The 16,904-nt window shown below is 47.1% G+C and overlaps 1 protein-coding gene across 2 annotated transcripts in view; it reads right to left on the reverse strand.

Annotated features, from left to right (window-relative positions):
• The window catches only part of EPAS1 (endothelial PAS domain protein 1), an 88,199-nt gene that overhangs the window by 19,816 nt on the left and 51,479 nt on the right, over positions 1–16,904 (reverse strand). Inside the window, exons 3-6 of one of the 2 annotated variants that reach the window (XM_069495098.1) lie at positions 9,239–9,390; positions 8,718–8,802; positions 5,157–5,275; positions 4,825–5,030 (exon numbers count right to left, since the gene is read on the reverse strand). In XM_069495098.1, the coding sequence (XP_069351199.1) occupies positions 4,825–5,030; positions 5,157–5,275; positions 8,718–8,802; positions 9,239–9,390 (562 nt within the window). Of the gene's footprint in view, positions 1–4,824; positions 5,031–5,156; positions 5,276–8,705; positions 8,803–9,238; positions 9,391–16,904 lie in introns of both variants that reach the window. The other variant, XM_069495097.1, reaches the window with a different exon arrangement.

Raw genomic sequence — 16,904 nt, forward strand, 5'->3', positions numbered from 1 at the left:
CTCCTTGCCACTGCCTGGAGTCACGCAAGGACTGGCTGCGTTTCTTACCCCTGGCTCCCTACACGGGTAAAGGATTTGCTAGGTAAATTAATCAACTGAACAAGATGGCTAGAAAGTATTTAAACTATTTAAGAGGATAAAGTTTTAAGTACTTCATAACCACCTATTTGTTTTCCAAAGAATGTGTGTGCTAATAAATACCTATATTAAGGTCTGCTCTCTTTCCGTCCACCCTGCTGGCAATGGCCTTCCCTAGGCACCCCTCATTTTCTCTATATGTGGTTATAAACTTTGACACTGCATTTCCTTAATAATGTCTGGACTCTTCACTACCTCGGATTTCAATGCCATCTGTTCGTTTTCATGTATTTTCATCCAGATTCCATTTGCTTTAAACAACAGTACTTCAGTCTTATGTTTTCATCAAATATTACACGATTATATGAAATGTATACAACTAGCTGTGTAATTAATGGGAAATCAATTTCCATCCTGTCTGTGGAGTATTCCAGGCTCCCTGTGGGATGAATTTATACCTAGGAAGGTAGAGTGTGTGTGTGGGGGGGGGGGGGGGTACAACTCATGGCTCTTTGTGATTGTCTTTATTGACATTCTCTCTATGATTGTCCACTTTTTCCTCACTTTACCATCTTTGCTGTTCCCAACTCCCTTGTACAAAAACAATTCATCATAAGTCTATCCACAGAATGTTGAATGCAGGCATCTTAACTTATTCAACTGTCAGTCCCGATGTGATTATGTCCTCTGTTGCCTTAATCCAACGACAAAACAGGGTTGCCCTTAAATTCTTTATCTGTAAAGATTACATGACCCTCTTTCTTAATTTGAAATGTTTACTGTAATTTTGAAACATTTTTCCCCAGTGATACTGCTCCTATCCACATAATTTGCTTTTATAATTTATTTCTAAGATACAGAAAGAATCGTAAAACTGACAAAATTGCAGCTGGATTATGTGTGAATTAGACTTTGCCCAGCCTCCTTGACGGCCTGGCTTCCTTCACGGTTATTCTCTTTTGCCACTAGATGGCACCTCCCATGAATTTAAGAACCACCCCATTTTAAAGTTAAACTACCTGGGAACCACTTTTGTCTTCCTTTTGGATGAATGGAATGCTCTATTTTGTACCATTCACTGTGGTTTCATTAAGTTGCTTATATCTCAAGCTCTAGACTCTTGGAGATCAGGAATCATCTTTTATTTCTTTGATACAATAGTCCCCAGTACAGGGTGAGACACACAGCAGATGCTCGATAAATTATGGTTCATTACTGGTTGAGTACTGTTATACTCAAACAGTACAATGCCTATGTTTGAGTCATAAATGGAGAAGACATCATTAATGACATTGTTCTTCTTTAACCTTGCTACTCAACTTGCTCCCCTGTCTAGTGCAGTTGACCATACACACATAAATGTAATTGGCATATAAATTGTTACAGAGTTCGCTTTTAAAAATATTTACTATGTTTCAAACAATTAATATAGGACATAATATGTTCCTCTGATCCTTTGTTAAGGGGAGGACAAATGCATTTTAAACCATCCGTACTCCTTTATTCAATTTCAGATGTTTCAGAGCAGGTTGTTTAGGTTCAATTGATTTTAGAAATCTGGGAGTTCAACACAAGATTAGAGTCATCTTTTCACTCTTCTTATTTCTCTCCCCCCTTTCCTCTCTGTTCTCCCTTCTCTCTTTCTCTCTGAACCTTTTGTTTGATTGTGTCTGTGGTCTCAATACATCTAAGGAAAGTCTCAAACTGCTTCAAAAGTGATTCTGTGGATTCTAATTGCCTTACATTTTCTTCACACTTGTTCTAACTTTCCTTATGGGAAAACAGTCCCCTTTGTAGGAAATCATAGCCCCTCATGTGTGTCAGATGTCATTAAACCTAGTGAATTTCCTGATTAACATGGACAACCCCACCCACCGTTGGCGTCATATGTAGGTGTTGGTTTTAGAAGCATTTATCTCTGAAGGGTATTAAGGAGAGAGAGTGTGTGCGTGTGTGCACTTCTCCGCATCCAACACAAAGAGTGAAAACAAAACAAGCTACCAAAACCAAAAAAATCTCAGTCCTCATCAAAGCAATTGAGAAATAACACCTAGGGATTAAGGACTTAAAATAGTCATTTCATAAACTGTCTAAGCCATGTCTGTGCCCTTGTTAACTAATCTGCTAATCGGTTAAACACAACTTCTGTGTGGCACAGCATTCTATGTCTTTAAATGCCTCTGCATTCAGCTCTGCAGCACCACTGAATGCAGACTTGGGGCCATGTAATTAGGTTTCTTGAAAGGCAAGATTCTGCTGAAAATGCAATGTGTCCTGCACAACTTATAAGCAGTATCACCCTCCACACCATGACTCACAAAGCCCTAAATCATAGGTTCCTTTAAGCCAGTATCTACTCTGCCCACCAATCCTGAACCAAAGTAAAATGTCAGCACAGTGTCTCTCCCCTTTCTGTGTATACTTCCTCTCCCACCACATTTAGGCACCCAATTCTTTGCGGTCCCCCACCCCCCACCTTCTTTTATCCAAGGTTAGTGCTTTCAGAAAATTACCTGAAATGCATTCAAACCAAGATAATAAATAAAAGATAATGTTGAATTACTCTTTCCAGGGGATTTTTTCCCTCACTTTAACAAGGATCAGAGTTCTAAGCTCTTTATAAAAATTACTGTTTTCTATTAGCTGGAGGTGGGGGGGATTATTTTCTAGGACAGAGGGCTTTCTCAGTGCTTATAGAGTCACACTGGGGATGTGTTCGCTCACCAAGGGCTACATCGACGCTCCTGATCCACAGCACTGAAGACACTCCCAGGCCATGTGGCTGAGGCAGCCTCAGCCACTTCACCTCAAAGCCAGTGGCATGTGGGCTCTGATAGAGATTTTGTACATTATCTCAGAAGACTACTGAGAGGTGCATGGAACAAGGCTGTGTCTTTTGCCCAGAATGCTTATTTGACTACAAAGACTGCATATGATAAATAACCTTACCTATAACATGGATTCCTCTGGTGTCTGCTTTGGGAGCAATCTTTCTGTCTAATCGTCATCATCATCAGCCAAACTCACAACTATAACAAATACTGACTGTGTCAAAGTTCCAGGAGGCTTCACTCATGCCATCTTTTCTCTCCGAGGTGAGAGCACTTCTTTCTGCTTATGTAACTACACAACCTCCAAAACCCTTAAGTCTCGACCCCACTGTGGTCAGAACTGGGGCACAGTAATGACTCGAGGAAACTTCTACAAAAGTTCTGAAACTGTGCCACAAGTGGTGGTCAATTCTAACAAGGGGCCAACCACCAACACCAGGTCAATCTGGAGTCACAGGGGAGAAACAGCCTAATCCAGAGAGCAGGGAAGAAACATATATCCACAGGATGCTCAGCTGATGGGAGAAAGGTGTGTGGGCCTGGGGACGGCTGAGTAGGAGCTCTCTCCCTGGAGTCTGATGGTTTCCTGCTGCCTGGGGAAGACAAGGCAGATTCCAGCTGGTGGTCTCTCCGTCCTCTTCCAGGCCCTCAGCCACCAAGTGCCTTCAGAAGTGATCTTGGCTCCTTGAGTTTAGTGGGAGAATTTGCTTCGGGGGAGGCCAAGGACAGGAAGTATAAGCAATAACAAGAAGCCTCCATGTGTTACGGTGTTTGTACTTTGAAAAGTGCTTTCCTAGCTATCATCTCATTCTACAATGACCCTAGAAGATGAGAGGGGAGTGGCAAAGAACTGCCACAGGAACTGTGACCCTGGCAAAAAATGATGACTCTAGATACCACAGAAAGCTGAGGTCAGGCTGGGCGATCTCTGCCCTGAAGGCGCATCTGAGGATGTGAGTCAGCAGCCATAGTGTGCTGACTCCCGCCAGGCCCTCCTCCTGGCTTTCCCTTCTTCCCTGGGCCCAGCCTTTGCCCGCAGCATCTCTTTTCCCTACCTGCCTCCTCCTCCCATGCCTGGTCATTAGGCCCCATGTTCCCAGAGGCAGGGCCAGTGGGCAGTTAGGAGCTGCAGGGCGGTTTAAACATACCCTCCCACGACACCCCAGCCTCTTCCCCACCTGTTCCTACCCTCACCTTGAGCGGAGAACTAGGGATGAGACGGCTTGCATGTACAGTCTTTAGGTGCCCTTTCAACAACTTTAATAAAGATGAGAGTAAGAGCTAACACTGAAAATTTATTGCTGGATTTGAACCTAGGCTGTCCATGCTCTTAACCACCACCACTACTATGTCCCCAAGAGAACTTCCAGCTGGGCCTGGCATTGGGCGGTTTGAATCTGGCTTATCTCCCTCTACCGAAAAGCCTTTAAGACCAGGCTGGACAAAGGTCAGAATGGAGCCGCACACAGGAGGGGCAGAGGTGGAGGGAAGGCTCAGTCAGTAATGGCAGCCATGCAGCCATGGGTCAGTTTCCAGGCTAGAAGCCGATGCTCCCACTGGCTTCCCCACTGCAAATACTGATGGAAATCTCCAGACTCTTCTCTCCTGGCGCAGGAGTCAGGAGCCTGATACATACATGAAGAAATATGGACACACCACCATGATGACAACAGAGTCGAGTCCCAGACCAGCTCTGCAGACAGACCCTGAAGCCGCGTCAATCGCAGACCACCCAATACAGTACTGGGAACCTCTGAGATGCACTGATGGACTGAAACAGTGACACAGGCCCACAAACATGCACCTGGCAATACCATGTTTACGTCCCAGTCCCATACCTTTAACACAGGCACAAGCACACACACCTGCAGGTAAGACCCAGCCCTGCCTTCAGCACACACTATTGGACCCTCACCTGTCGTCACAGTAGGTGAACTTCATGTCCATGCTGTGGCGGCTCAGGAAGGTCTTGCTGTCCAGGGGGATGTCCATGTGGGACGGGTGCTGGATCGGTTCACACATGATGATGAGGCAGGAGAGCAGGGGCTCCTTGTAGCCGCAGAGGCTACTGTGAGGAGGGCAGTTGTCATAGACTTTCACCTGGCCAGTGCAGTGCAAGACCTGGGGACCAGCAACAGGGGGTCAGACATTGGGCTGAGAGTGCTGGGGTACGGCCAGAGCTTTAGGGATTCCACCCCCACCCCACCGCCCCACACCTGGAACCCCGGCCCAGGCCCATTGCCCTACCTTCCAGGTGGCTGACTTGAGGTTGACAGTTCGGCCTCTGTTGGTGACTGTGCACTTCATCCTCATGAAGAAGTCCCTCTCTGTGGACATGTCTTTGCTTTTCTTCCCAAAACCAGAGCCTGGATGGGGAAGGGTGTGGCAGGGATGGAATAGTTTGAACTTAGCTTTATGTTTATGTTCACAGGAGGGGCCCAGCTGCCGTTTTTCTGGGAAGCTTATCATTTGTGTTTCCCAAGCATCTGCTCTCTTAGCTCCTGTGGCCTGCCATGGGCACTGAGCTCCACCTTGGCCTGTGGACTGACGGTTTCTCATCTCTAGCTTGTCTCCTCCACCAAAGCATAAACTCCTGAAAGGCATGAGCTGTTCTGTCATTTGATTTCCCACTGCACCTGGCACACGGTCAGTGGTCACTTCAGAGCAGCAAGGCAATGAGGGACTGCTAGCCACCATCTCTGCAAGCCTCTCCTGGGGCAGACCCAGAGTCTCTAGTGGGAATTTCAAGGGACAGTCTGGGTGAGGCCACTCCAAGGGTATAACCTCATAGGTCAGAATGTCCCTCAGACACTGCTATCTTCTTTATAACCTGTCTCCCAGGAACTTAAACCCTGTTGCACCCTATTTGCGACCTGCAATAGCTGCATTTGGGATAATACGCCATTAGCTTCCTCCCTAAAGTGACAGAGACGTCAAGGCTCTAGAGAGACCTCTGGTCCAAATCTCCCAGGGATTTGGTAAGCAAGTCCACTTTGAGGATTAACTCAACATGGACCATATCTTCTCTCAGCCAGAATTAAATCACCAACAGTATAGCTTTCTTCCTTAGAGTCTCCAAACTGCCTACTCACTCCACACATTTCCCACTTTTTGTAAAACAAAGCAATAAATGCAATGCCTCTGAGTCCCTCTTGTCTATGTTTAAATTCTGCCTACCCACCATCCCTGTCCTGGGCTTGCCAAAGTACACTCCTGTCCACTTCCAGCATTACAGAATAATCTAGAACCTTGTTTCAAATAGTCACACTCCTCCCTCCAGGCAAAGCCACTGCCTCTGCACTTAAACATTCAGAAACCCCTTGATTTATTTGACTGATGTATTCCTGAAGAGCAACATGTGAAAGGAATTGTGGCACCTACACTGAACTTAAACATCCTTAGGAGAGCCCACTAAGTAACAGACTGAACGGTGAATCTTTTTTTTTTTTTTCCAAGAGAGAGTATTCCTCCATCATGGTAATAAAGCCATCTCTCCCATTCTTAATTATGTTTCTTACAATTTTAATTCTCACAGGTGGGGTTTGCATATAGTGAGATATGCCTATATCCTGGGGCCTGGCCCCACTGCCAGGACCAGCCCAGGTGTTGGGGACGCGGGTGCTGGAGGGGCCCACTTGTGCTGTTTGGGTTATTATTGAGGCCCCCTAAATATATTCTCCCCATTCTGACATTTTATCATGATTCCTAAGCATAGCTCCAAGCAGATCACCCCATCCTTGCCCAAAAACTTTTAGTAGCTCCCCACTGTCTACCAGATAAAGTTCAAAGCCCTCCACCTGGCATTCAAAGTCTCCTGTAATCTGCCTCATGGCCTTATCTTTCTCTCAGAACTCACACTAGCCCTTTACTTCCAGATCATGAGTCCACGACAGGCCAGCACCTTCAATGAGGATTTGCTGATTCAGTGTTTGACTAGTCCCAAGGCCCCAATACATGGACCAAGAGATCTAAAGGTCTACTCAGATCAATAGAGGCCACTTGGCTGTGAATCATGCACTTCAGGGCGGGAAGGTCCTAGACTTTGCCTGGTCCAATACCATAAAAATGAAAAGACTGACTCCAAGGAACAAAGAAGTGAGGAAGTTGGTTTAGGTCATAGAGTCCAACTGAGACTATAGTCAGTGGTTGAACTAAGAACCCAAAGGTCAAAGGGTTTCTGGAGTAGAGAAGACATCAGAGACTTTTTGGTGTTCTCAGGCTTCAAGCATCTGTTCTAGAAAGTGATTCAGAAAGTCTGGTACCAAATGTTCTTTGCAGCAAAGACTTTCTCAGCAGCCCAGACGAGGCAGTGAACTGCCATGGGGTGCTTTCCAGCCTTGCACTCTAGGAGCCAGGTGGCCCAAGGCCTTCGAGGGGCATAGCAGAGGGGATGGGTAGGAGGGCAGTGGCAGTGGGGGAAGGGAGGTGGTTGTAACTCTGTGTTTTGCAGGCCTGAACGTGGATTGTAGGTTCTGTCTGCAACAAGGGTGGAGGTGAGCCAATGAAACATCTGCTTTTGCAGCGTGGGTACTAACAGGAACAAAACCTCGTAGGCTTAGTACCACTGCCCCTGTTAACTCAGCTTGGACAAGCACAAGCCCCATGGCAGTGACAGGTCAGAGAGGTTAAAGAGGACATCTAGACGTGGGCAGAATCTGCCCAGGCCAGTGACAGAATCTCAGGTTTGGAAGGGACCTTGACAGCCATTGAGCCCCACTGCTGCCCAAAGATTCAGTCCTCTGGACAATATCCACATTCATGCCTTTGCCTGAATGGCCCCAGTTATGAGAGATGAAGCTCTACTGTCGTTGCAAAGTGCTTTCTGCCTCTGTAGATCATTTCATCCACTGGCACCCGCTGGGTACCCCCACAGGTAGGGTCCTATATACTAGGACTTTAAAAATCTCTTCTCCATCAAACCTACCTGTCCTATGTCTCCAAAAGTGGCCCCAATAAGCCACACCTTCTGCCACTCACAGCCTTGTATAGTTCCCTCCCACGCTGGCCTGTAAAGTGCTCTAACCAATAAAATAGGGCAGAAGTGATACTGTGCCAACCTCAGGACTAAGTCTTGGGAAGGCATGGCAGCTTCCACTGTTGTATTTGTGGGAGCCGTGAGCTGCCAGGTAACATGTCTGGCTACCCTGGAGATAGGACGTGAAGAGGGAGAGGCTCTAGGACTCCACAACATGAGAAAGCAGTCCAGATCTCCCAACTTTTCAGCTGAGCCCAAGGTTCTGGCCACCTGCCACAAGGTCCCAGACATATGGGTGAGCCATCTTGATCACCCTAGCCTGGTCCAGCCCTGGATGACCACAGCTCAGCCGGACATCACTTAGAACACAAGACCTACCCACAGAACCTAAAAAATCCTGAGAGCTAATAAATGATTGTTTAAGTCCTATGTTTTGGGAGGTGTGTTACACAGTAATAGACAACTACAGTGGTTTCTATAGGAACTTTGGCTCACAGAGGAGTTTAGTGGTTTGAGTGGCATCATCTGGCAGAGATGCTTGACTCCCAGGTGATGAAACCTCCTAGAGACAGTGTCCTAACCCAAAGGAGTCCCCTAAGTAGTGTGGTATCAGCAGGAGATATTTCTGAGTAATGGATAGTTTCCATGCCCCCCAATCTCATTTCACAGGCTACATGCTTACACAGAGGGCCAGCCTAGCAGATTCTTTATGGTTGCCAGTTTTTCCTGCATCATAATGGTCTTGAGCCATCTCTCCTATAGTCTAAGACAAAACGAAGGCGGATTCCCTCCCAGGTGGGGCAAGAAGGAAGTAAACATACAATTAAGGATACCATTTTTGAGACTCAGGTTTTCACGGATCTCCTCGTGGTCACAAGGATGAGTGAAGTCAAAGATACTGTGTCCTGTTAGCTCCACCTGTTTCAAAAACAAGGTTAGGCTTCATGATTCCTAACATCAAAGTAAAAGACCCAGAGAGGAAGCGGAGCCACCTTCCAGATTTAGAGACATGGAGGAGATTGAACCAAGTCTTCTCATAATCCCAGTCCAGCGTTAGATACACAGACATAGGGACGTAATAGGGGACTACTGATGAGGACAGACCTGACTCACGAGGGCTGGCCTGTTAAATCCAGTCAGCAGAGAGCTGTCCACCAGGACAGCCATAAGCAGTGCCGAACCCAATGCCAGGGAGGGGGAGCGTGTTACTGAGGCTGTGACCTGAGGTCAGTGAGGGTCAGAGCGGGCATGGGCAGGGGGCGGTCAAGGGTCATTGTTACCAGCACCTTCCACTAACTTCTACCCCCAAATGGAAACATTTCTCTTTTTTGAAAGACACAGAGGAGAGTATCACCTGTGTGAGTCCCATGAACTTGCTGATGTTTTCTGACAGGAAGATCATGTCACCATCCTGGGTCACCACAGCAATGAACCCCTCCAAGGCTTTCAGGTACAAGTTATCCATCTGCTGGTCAGCTTCAGCTTCAGACTCATTTTCAGAGCAAACTGGAGAGAGAAGGGGGTTAGATGGCTTGTGTGAATGTGATGTAAAACCAGCCATGACTGGCATAGGTAGGTGTCTGCTAGGGATGGCTCAGAGGCATCAAGTGAACTTTTCTGGAAACACACACTACCAACCATCTATATGTCTGCCATGTGCTCAAGTGGCACAGATGAGCACTGCCACACAGAAGACACCCTGGCAGGGGCTTGGAGGACAGTGTGCTTGTAGTCACAACAGTGCTTGTGGTACTAGAGGTCCCAGTGGCAGTAGCAGTCATAGATATAACAGTCATAGTAGTAGTAGGAACAAAGATTTTAGCTGCTAATATGTGCTGAGCAGTTACTACATAAAAGGTATTGCACTAAGCATGCTATACCATCTTTACAATGACCTACGAGGTAGGTACTACTGTTAGGTGTATTTTACATATGAGGCTTAGAGAGGTTAAGCCATTTGCCCAAGGTTGGGAAGGCTGGAGAGCTAGCAAGCCCCAGTAGCTAAATCCAGAAGCCACACTCAACCATTTACAGGCTTTGGAGTTAAACACAAATTCTGTTCCTAGATCAGCCTCTCATCTGGCTATGACTTTGGGTAAGTAACAACCTCTATGAACGTTGGTTTCCTCATCAGCTAAATGGAGATAATAATTTCTATCTCTTTGAATGGTAAGAATTAAATAAGTATGTAACATGCCTAAAATGATATCAACAATACTGAATTCTTTCCCCCTCTGCTCCCTCCAAGACACTGTCACTACCCTCAAATTACTTAAAGCGTAGATGAGAAATATGTTGTGCACAGAGATGTAAACCTAAATAGAAGTTCAAGGGTGTCATAGCAGGGTGCCCAAGGAGGCTTATGGACAGTAAGTGCCCTGAGGATCAGAGGAGGAGGAGGAGGTCACTGTGGGGTGCTCAGAGACAACTGTATCAATGAAGTAGTATTTGAGGAAATTAATGAAAAATAGAGATTTCACTCTGTAGAATAAAAGAAGGGCCTTCTGGGCTGGATAGGGTTGGGTGAACCTGGAAAACATATGGAGCAAGCTCCCTCCTAGGACTGAGGAGAGGCCCATCTGGCTGAAGAGGAGGATACATTTCCTAGTCTCAGAGATTGGACTGGTTAGATAGGTCCAATGTCCTGAAGGGGCCTCACATTTCAGGCAAAGGAGCAGAGAAGTGGCATCTTAAAACATTGCTTTGGGGAGATTAATCTGGCAATGGCATGGAGAACAGTTTGGAGAGAGTGAAGCCCAGAGGTGCCAGCCAGAGTGAGGAGGCAACTGCATCACGGGAAGGCTAGAGAGGTCCTAGAAGCAGCCTGAGAAAACATCACCCCAAACCATCCACTCTGAGTACCCTGGCCTGTCGAGTATACCTCTGCTATCTGCAGAATGTAGACTCAGCTCTGGTCCCACAAAAAAACCTGACCCTTGGTTCTTATACTCAGGCCACAGACTTTACTTCAGCCCCTCTTTTTTAAGTTCATTATTTAACTGCAAAGATACATTTACTTATGAAAATTTGTATTCATCCAGTGTAAACATCAATCCAAGTATGCCTCACTTGATTTCTAGAACAAGGTGATTAGAGAGTAATTTGTCACTCTCCTAACTAAAAGGAGTCTTTCAGATGGAGACTATTCTAGGGAATGTAAAATGCAATTCAATTTATGGGCCACTTGGCAAGGGACACATCAGTGCTGTGAAATGTGGTTCAAGGCCCTTGCTGCAAGGGCACTGGACTTAGTTCTCTTTTCCGCTTTTCCCCAAGCCCCTTACATTTAAGCTCTGGGCTATCTGCTGTTATTCCTCAAGGAGAACAAATCCAAATTAGGAGATGTTCCTACCAAGGGGCTTCCATGGCACCAGTCCTCTTTCAGGACATAGGATCAGAGAATGTGCTGGAGTCACAGATGCTGCTGTTTCTGCAGAGGAACAGAACAGGGCCCGTCCCTGCCTTCGGAGCCAAGAGTTGGGTTGTACAGAGTAGCATCCTGTTGGCTTTCCCTCTGTTTTATGAAAATGGTGGCACAAAATGAGAGAAATTCTTTCATCTTCACACTCTGGTTCAGGCAGCTAGTCATTGGCGGAGAGGACCACAAGCCATGGGAAGGGCCTTATACCACCCCCCTCCCCCCCACACACACACCTGATCTCTGCTAGGGTCTGCGGATAGATCTGCTCTTTGCCATCTAACTAGTCAGCTGAACTGATGATGAACCAACGTCACAGGTGCTGCCACTACTACTGTTAGCTTTCCCAGGTAACATCTTCATTAAAATGGGGCTTCAGGAGAGACAATTAACACTTCCAAGTGTGAGTACACAGCAGAATCACCGCAGGGCTGGCTAACACAAAGACTATCGGGACCAGGATTGCTATAGAATTTGCATGGCACAGTGCAAAGTAAAAACAGTAAAAACACTGGATTTCTTATTGAAAACGTAAACCTTGCCTGGGACCCTTCTAGGTGTGGAGCCTTCTGAGACTGTACAGGTGCACACCCACACGCTGGCCCCACCCCAGAGTGTCTGACTCAGTAGGTCTCGGGTGGGGGCTGAGAATCTGCTTTTCTACCAAGTTCCCAGGTGATGTTGGTGGTGCTACTCGCAGGACCACATGCTGAGCACCACTGCCTCAACTCAAGGTCCTAGAGTGACCCTCATGCTAGAGAGATCAGCCTGTTTTGTCAGTGGTGACTTAGTTGGGGGATGGGTGAGAAGAGGTTTTTCAGCACCATCTAAATCACACCAGATAGGTGACCACCTCCTACAGATAAGCACAGGCCAGCCCTGTAGTTTCTGGCCTATTGAGAAGATATTTTCTCTCTTCAATTTCTTTGATCTCAGTGGTAACACTGACTTCAAGATCTGGAGGAATCCCAAAACAACCCTATTTGGGTTAACTAGGCCCAGAGGAAATAGTCCTGCTTAAAATTTCCTGTTTTTAACAGTTCCAGCACAGCCAAACGGGTTTCCACCCATGCCCAGCGCACTTGCTTCCAGGAGGTGGCGAAATTGGCTACAGCAGCATCGGGTCAGCAGGCCTCTGGGCGGGAGGGACAAGGGCATTCTAGGGCCATGAAGGGAAACAGAACGTCTTGAAACTGAAGGCACAATGGCTGGAGGACCAGGAAGCCAGCAGGCGGCCCCCAGGGACCCTGGGACAGAGGGCTGGGGAGGCTTTCCCTCTGCAGAACTCTTTGCTCTCGCAGCACCTGCCCATTCTTCTGGGAGCTTCTGTAGGAGCTGGCCGGGTCACTTGCACCTTGGGAGTTGAGAGTGAACTAGGTCCAGGAGGCAGACCCTCACCCAGGACACCAGGAGGCTCGTGCCACAAATCTGCTGGAGACGCCTCTGCCTTTTTTCCTGTAAACATTGTGTCTTCCCTGATGTATCATTAATAGCAACTCAGTGTTAGGTATGTGGAGAAATGCACTCATGTCCTACGCAGTTATTAGGTCTCTACTATGTACATGTCTGCCTTATGCTAGACACAAAGTAATCTGTCCCCAGGTGTCACTTACTGTGTGCTCAGTCCTGTCCTAGGGAGACTCGGGGATTCTGAGAGGTGTAAGAGCAATCCTTTCCCTCAAGGAATCTACAGACTGGCGGGGAAGAGAAAGATAAACGGCTGTAAGGCCACACAACAGTCGAGCAGAAACCCTCGGTGCAGGATAAAGTGAGGAGCCCACAGTAAGTGCTCAATCAGCCGCCAAGGGGACCTTAAATCCCCTTGGGCACCAGGTCTCAGTTACATGCTTCCCAGGCCCCTTCAGGGTCCTACCCCAAAGAAGAAGGACGGGTTGTTAAATCCAGAGGCGCTCTGCAGAGACGGCACATGCGCGGCCTGGGGAACACAAGATTCTTTAATGCTAAAAATAATCACAGTAAACAGGCTTTGATGACTCCCCACAGCCAGGATATGCGCGGGCTGAGGTTCTGGAGCACTTTTTCCGGAGCACCACTCATTTCCTTCAGGCAGCACTGCCCCTGCGGGGCGGGGCCTCCCGGGCAGCAGGAGCTGAGCACCTGGGCTGAGCGGGCAAGACGGCAGGGCAGAAGCCTCCTGGCCGTCTCTAAGGCCAGGCTGCCCTCGTGGACCTGCCGGTCAGAATGCTGGCTACGTTTTATTCCTGCAAAGTCACTTTCTTTCTTTGTTTCCTACTCTGAGAAGTTCCAGGACTGCTTTGACCGTACTTAAAGCCACTCTGATGGGGTCTTCTCAGTTCAGATGTGCTTGGCAGTCACCACTTGGTTATCATCACACAAGCTTCCTGCTAAGGGCTTTGCCTAAACTGATTCGTCCCCTCCACCTCTGCCAGGGCCTGGACCCCCAGACCCACCGTCCTGGGTGTGCTGACTGCAAAAGCACTTACTGGATCATTAGCCACAACGTTAAACCCCACCACTAGCAGGCTTGGGGTATGCTCACACCTTTGGCGGACGACACTATGTCCTACCTGATCTTGCTGGGCTCCCAGAGAGCCCCCAAAGTCCACCAGCAGAGAGGCATCCCTGTGCTCTTCACATAGCTTATTATCCTCTCTAACCCTCTGTATTACCCTTCAAAAGATGTAGCACAGGGCTGGGCTCAGCAAACACCTGCTGATTGAACAGACCTTTTAGTTTTAGCTAAGGGAATGCTCTGCACAAGGTCAGTGTCCCTGGAAGAGATCGTACATTAGCTGCTCTCAGCCATTAGCATCCTTGCATGAATCAGTGTATTGGCTTCTTTCCAAACAGGATGAACAAGGCCTTGATTGGAGAGTGGGTGGGAAAGGGGGTGGAGCAGTGAAAATGTGGGGGTGAAAGCCTGGGAAAAGAAGTCTGAAAGTAGGGTGTAAGAGGGCACCAGAAAACGTATCTGCCTCCACAATTCTGCGTTCTTTGCCCCACTTTTCCTGCATGGAAAGATTATGGTGAACTTTAAAATCCCTTGTCCCACATTTGAATGTCTTTCCCTTAGTAGTCTAAAGGTCAGGAAATCGGAATCTCTCGTTAAGACGGATGCCTTCACTACACAAATGCCTCCCGTTTCTCCTCAGAAACCTCACTGCATGCTGATCTCCAGCTCCATGTAAAATGAATTTGATTTCACCATCATGACTTTGGAGAAGGCTGAAATCAATTTTACAGTGAAAATCAAAGTTTGTATATTCACTGCTGTTTAATGCCCTCAGAATGCAGAACTGACCCCCGCCGGGTCACGGTTCGTGGGGCCCATCCTGAAGGGGGATTTGAGACAATCCAGTGGTATTTCCACTGATGTTCCTGTGAGAGTGTGTTCTGTCCTCGCCCAGCGTGGAAGCTCGTATCATAAAGCTATTGTTTCAGTTTGCTTCCTGTGATAGGAATCTCAATTCGGCAGCCCAGACCCACAGCCTGAATTTCTCAGCGTTGAGGTTTCCTCTCCAACATTCCCACACAGAACAGCCTACTGTGAAAATCAAAGGGAAACGTGTTACTAAGTAAAGAAGAAATTTTCTAAAGCAAAACTTGGTATTTTTTAGCCTTTTGAACTCTGAGGTATGCAACCAGTTATTTCCTATTATAAAGTTAGCCAAAATTGGTACTCACCTTTGTTAGAAATGCTTAAATAATGAATTTGTGGTTTGTTTTGACTTGGAAAAGCATGGCAACTCTGCATTTTGATAGAAATTGCTAAAAGGTGGGTAAGGGGATAGTAAGGGCTTACATTGGGTTTCTGTTTACATCATTTTCCAGAAGCCTATACTTACTATAAATCAACATACTTGCTTATAATAATTTCTATTTCTAAGCTATAACTTAAGAGCTTAATATGCGGCAGGCTAGAGGATAAAGGGCCTTTTATATCTATTATCTCAATCATAAAACAACATTGCAGAGTGAATACCATTATCACCTTTGTGCCGATGAGGAAACTAAAGCTCAAAGAGAGAAAGAAATTTGTACAAGGTTGCAGAGAAAGAAGGCAGCCAACTGAGATTCCAGTGCAGGTCTATCTGCCCACAAATCCTGTACCCCCCTTCATTATCCTACATGTGTGGGGAAAAGTAAAATATGATTAAAAAAGAAAAAGAGCCTGCCTTACAATTTCTGAAAACAATTCAACAGTTGGTCCAGAGCAAGGGTTCCCAACCTATGGTGAGTTGTGTAATTATTTCATTATGTATTACAATGTAATAATAACAGAAATAAAGTGTACAATAAATGTAATGTGCTTGAATCATCCCCAAACCATCCCCTCCCCCCTGGTCTGTGGAAAAATTGTCTTCCATGAAAATGTTTCCTGGTGCCAAAAAGGTTGGGGACCACTGGTCTAGAGAACGTGTGGCAGGACCCTGGGAGAGAAGTCAGAGGAAAGGAGACGTTGAGAAGCCATCTCCTCCTCCCCTGGCTGTGCGTGTTTCATGAGAACTTCGCTTTCAAGGACACCAGGAGCAGATGGCCAAAAGTGGAAACTTTTTATCCTTTTCCATCATTTCTTTCCTTGGGACAGAGAAGACCACAGCTGACTTGCTGAGGGCTGTGGTCTATCTGGGGCCGAGCCAGAGGGCAGGCAGTCTGTGTCCACAACTCTCAACAGCTCCTGAGTTGGGACATGTGATGTCCTGTCGTGTCCACTCTGGTGCTATCTCTGTGAGTATGTCTAGCACACAGGGGTTCACACCAGCACACATGCAGGCAGATGTGCTCAGAGGGCCCGGCCCCCACATCGTGGCTCTTTCCAGGCCAACCTCTGAACCACTGCACTGAGAAGGACGGCAGGCTCACATATGGGCAAACATGGAAAGCAAGGCCCTGCACCACACAAAAGGATAGGAACAATGCTCTGAACACGTGGGGACCTCCTCCTCACCCCACGGCTTGCAGCCGGCCCTCAGGTGCCTCCGTTTGACTTTGGTTCCCTGCTTTCTCCCTCTCCCCCCAGCTCCCCGCCCCTTGTTAACATCTGTGCTGACCAGGTTTGCAGAATGCTCCCGCCACCCCATGTCCGTCTTTCCGATGGACCAAGATTCAAAAGGACTTGAATTCCACATGCAGGTTCACCATGTGCTATATGTGTGACTTTGAGCAACCTTAATTTTTTTGTGTCTCACTTATCTGTGAAACAAGGAGAAACACCCTGCAAATCCAAATTCAGGCAGAGGGGTGCCTTAGGATTGATACACAGGTTGAACATGCCGAATCTGAAAATCCAAAATCTGAAACGCTCCGAAATCAGACATGATGCTCAAAGGAAATGCTCACTGGAGCATTTAGGATTTTGGATTCTCAGATTAGGGATGCTCAAACAGTAAGTCTAATGCAAATATTCCAAAATTTGAGAAACTCCAAAATCTGAAACATTTCTGGTCCCACGCATTTCGGATAAGGGATAGTCAACCTGTATCACTCCTTCTGGAGCTCTCTGTTGGTGAGGAATGGGGGTGGTGATGAAGGAAGCAATAGTTAACCCAAAGGAATTAATAACTAAGAGTAGAATCCCAGGTACCACAGCAGGGAAGTAGAGAAGACAGTGCTGGGTGCA

Source organism: Eulemur rufifrons, chromosome 19, assembly GCF_041146395.1.
Source record: "Eulemur rufifrons isolate Redbay chromosome 19, OSU_ERuf_1, whole genome shotgun sequence".
Classification (NCBI taxonomy): Eukaryota; Metazoa; Chordata; class Mammalia; order Primates; family Lemuridae; genus Eulemur; species Eulemur rufifrons.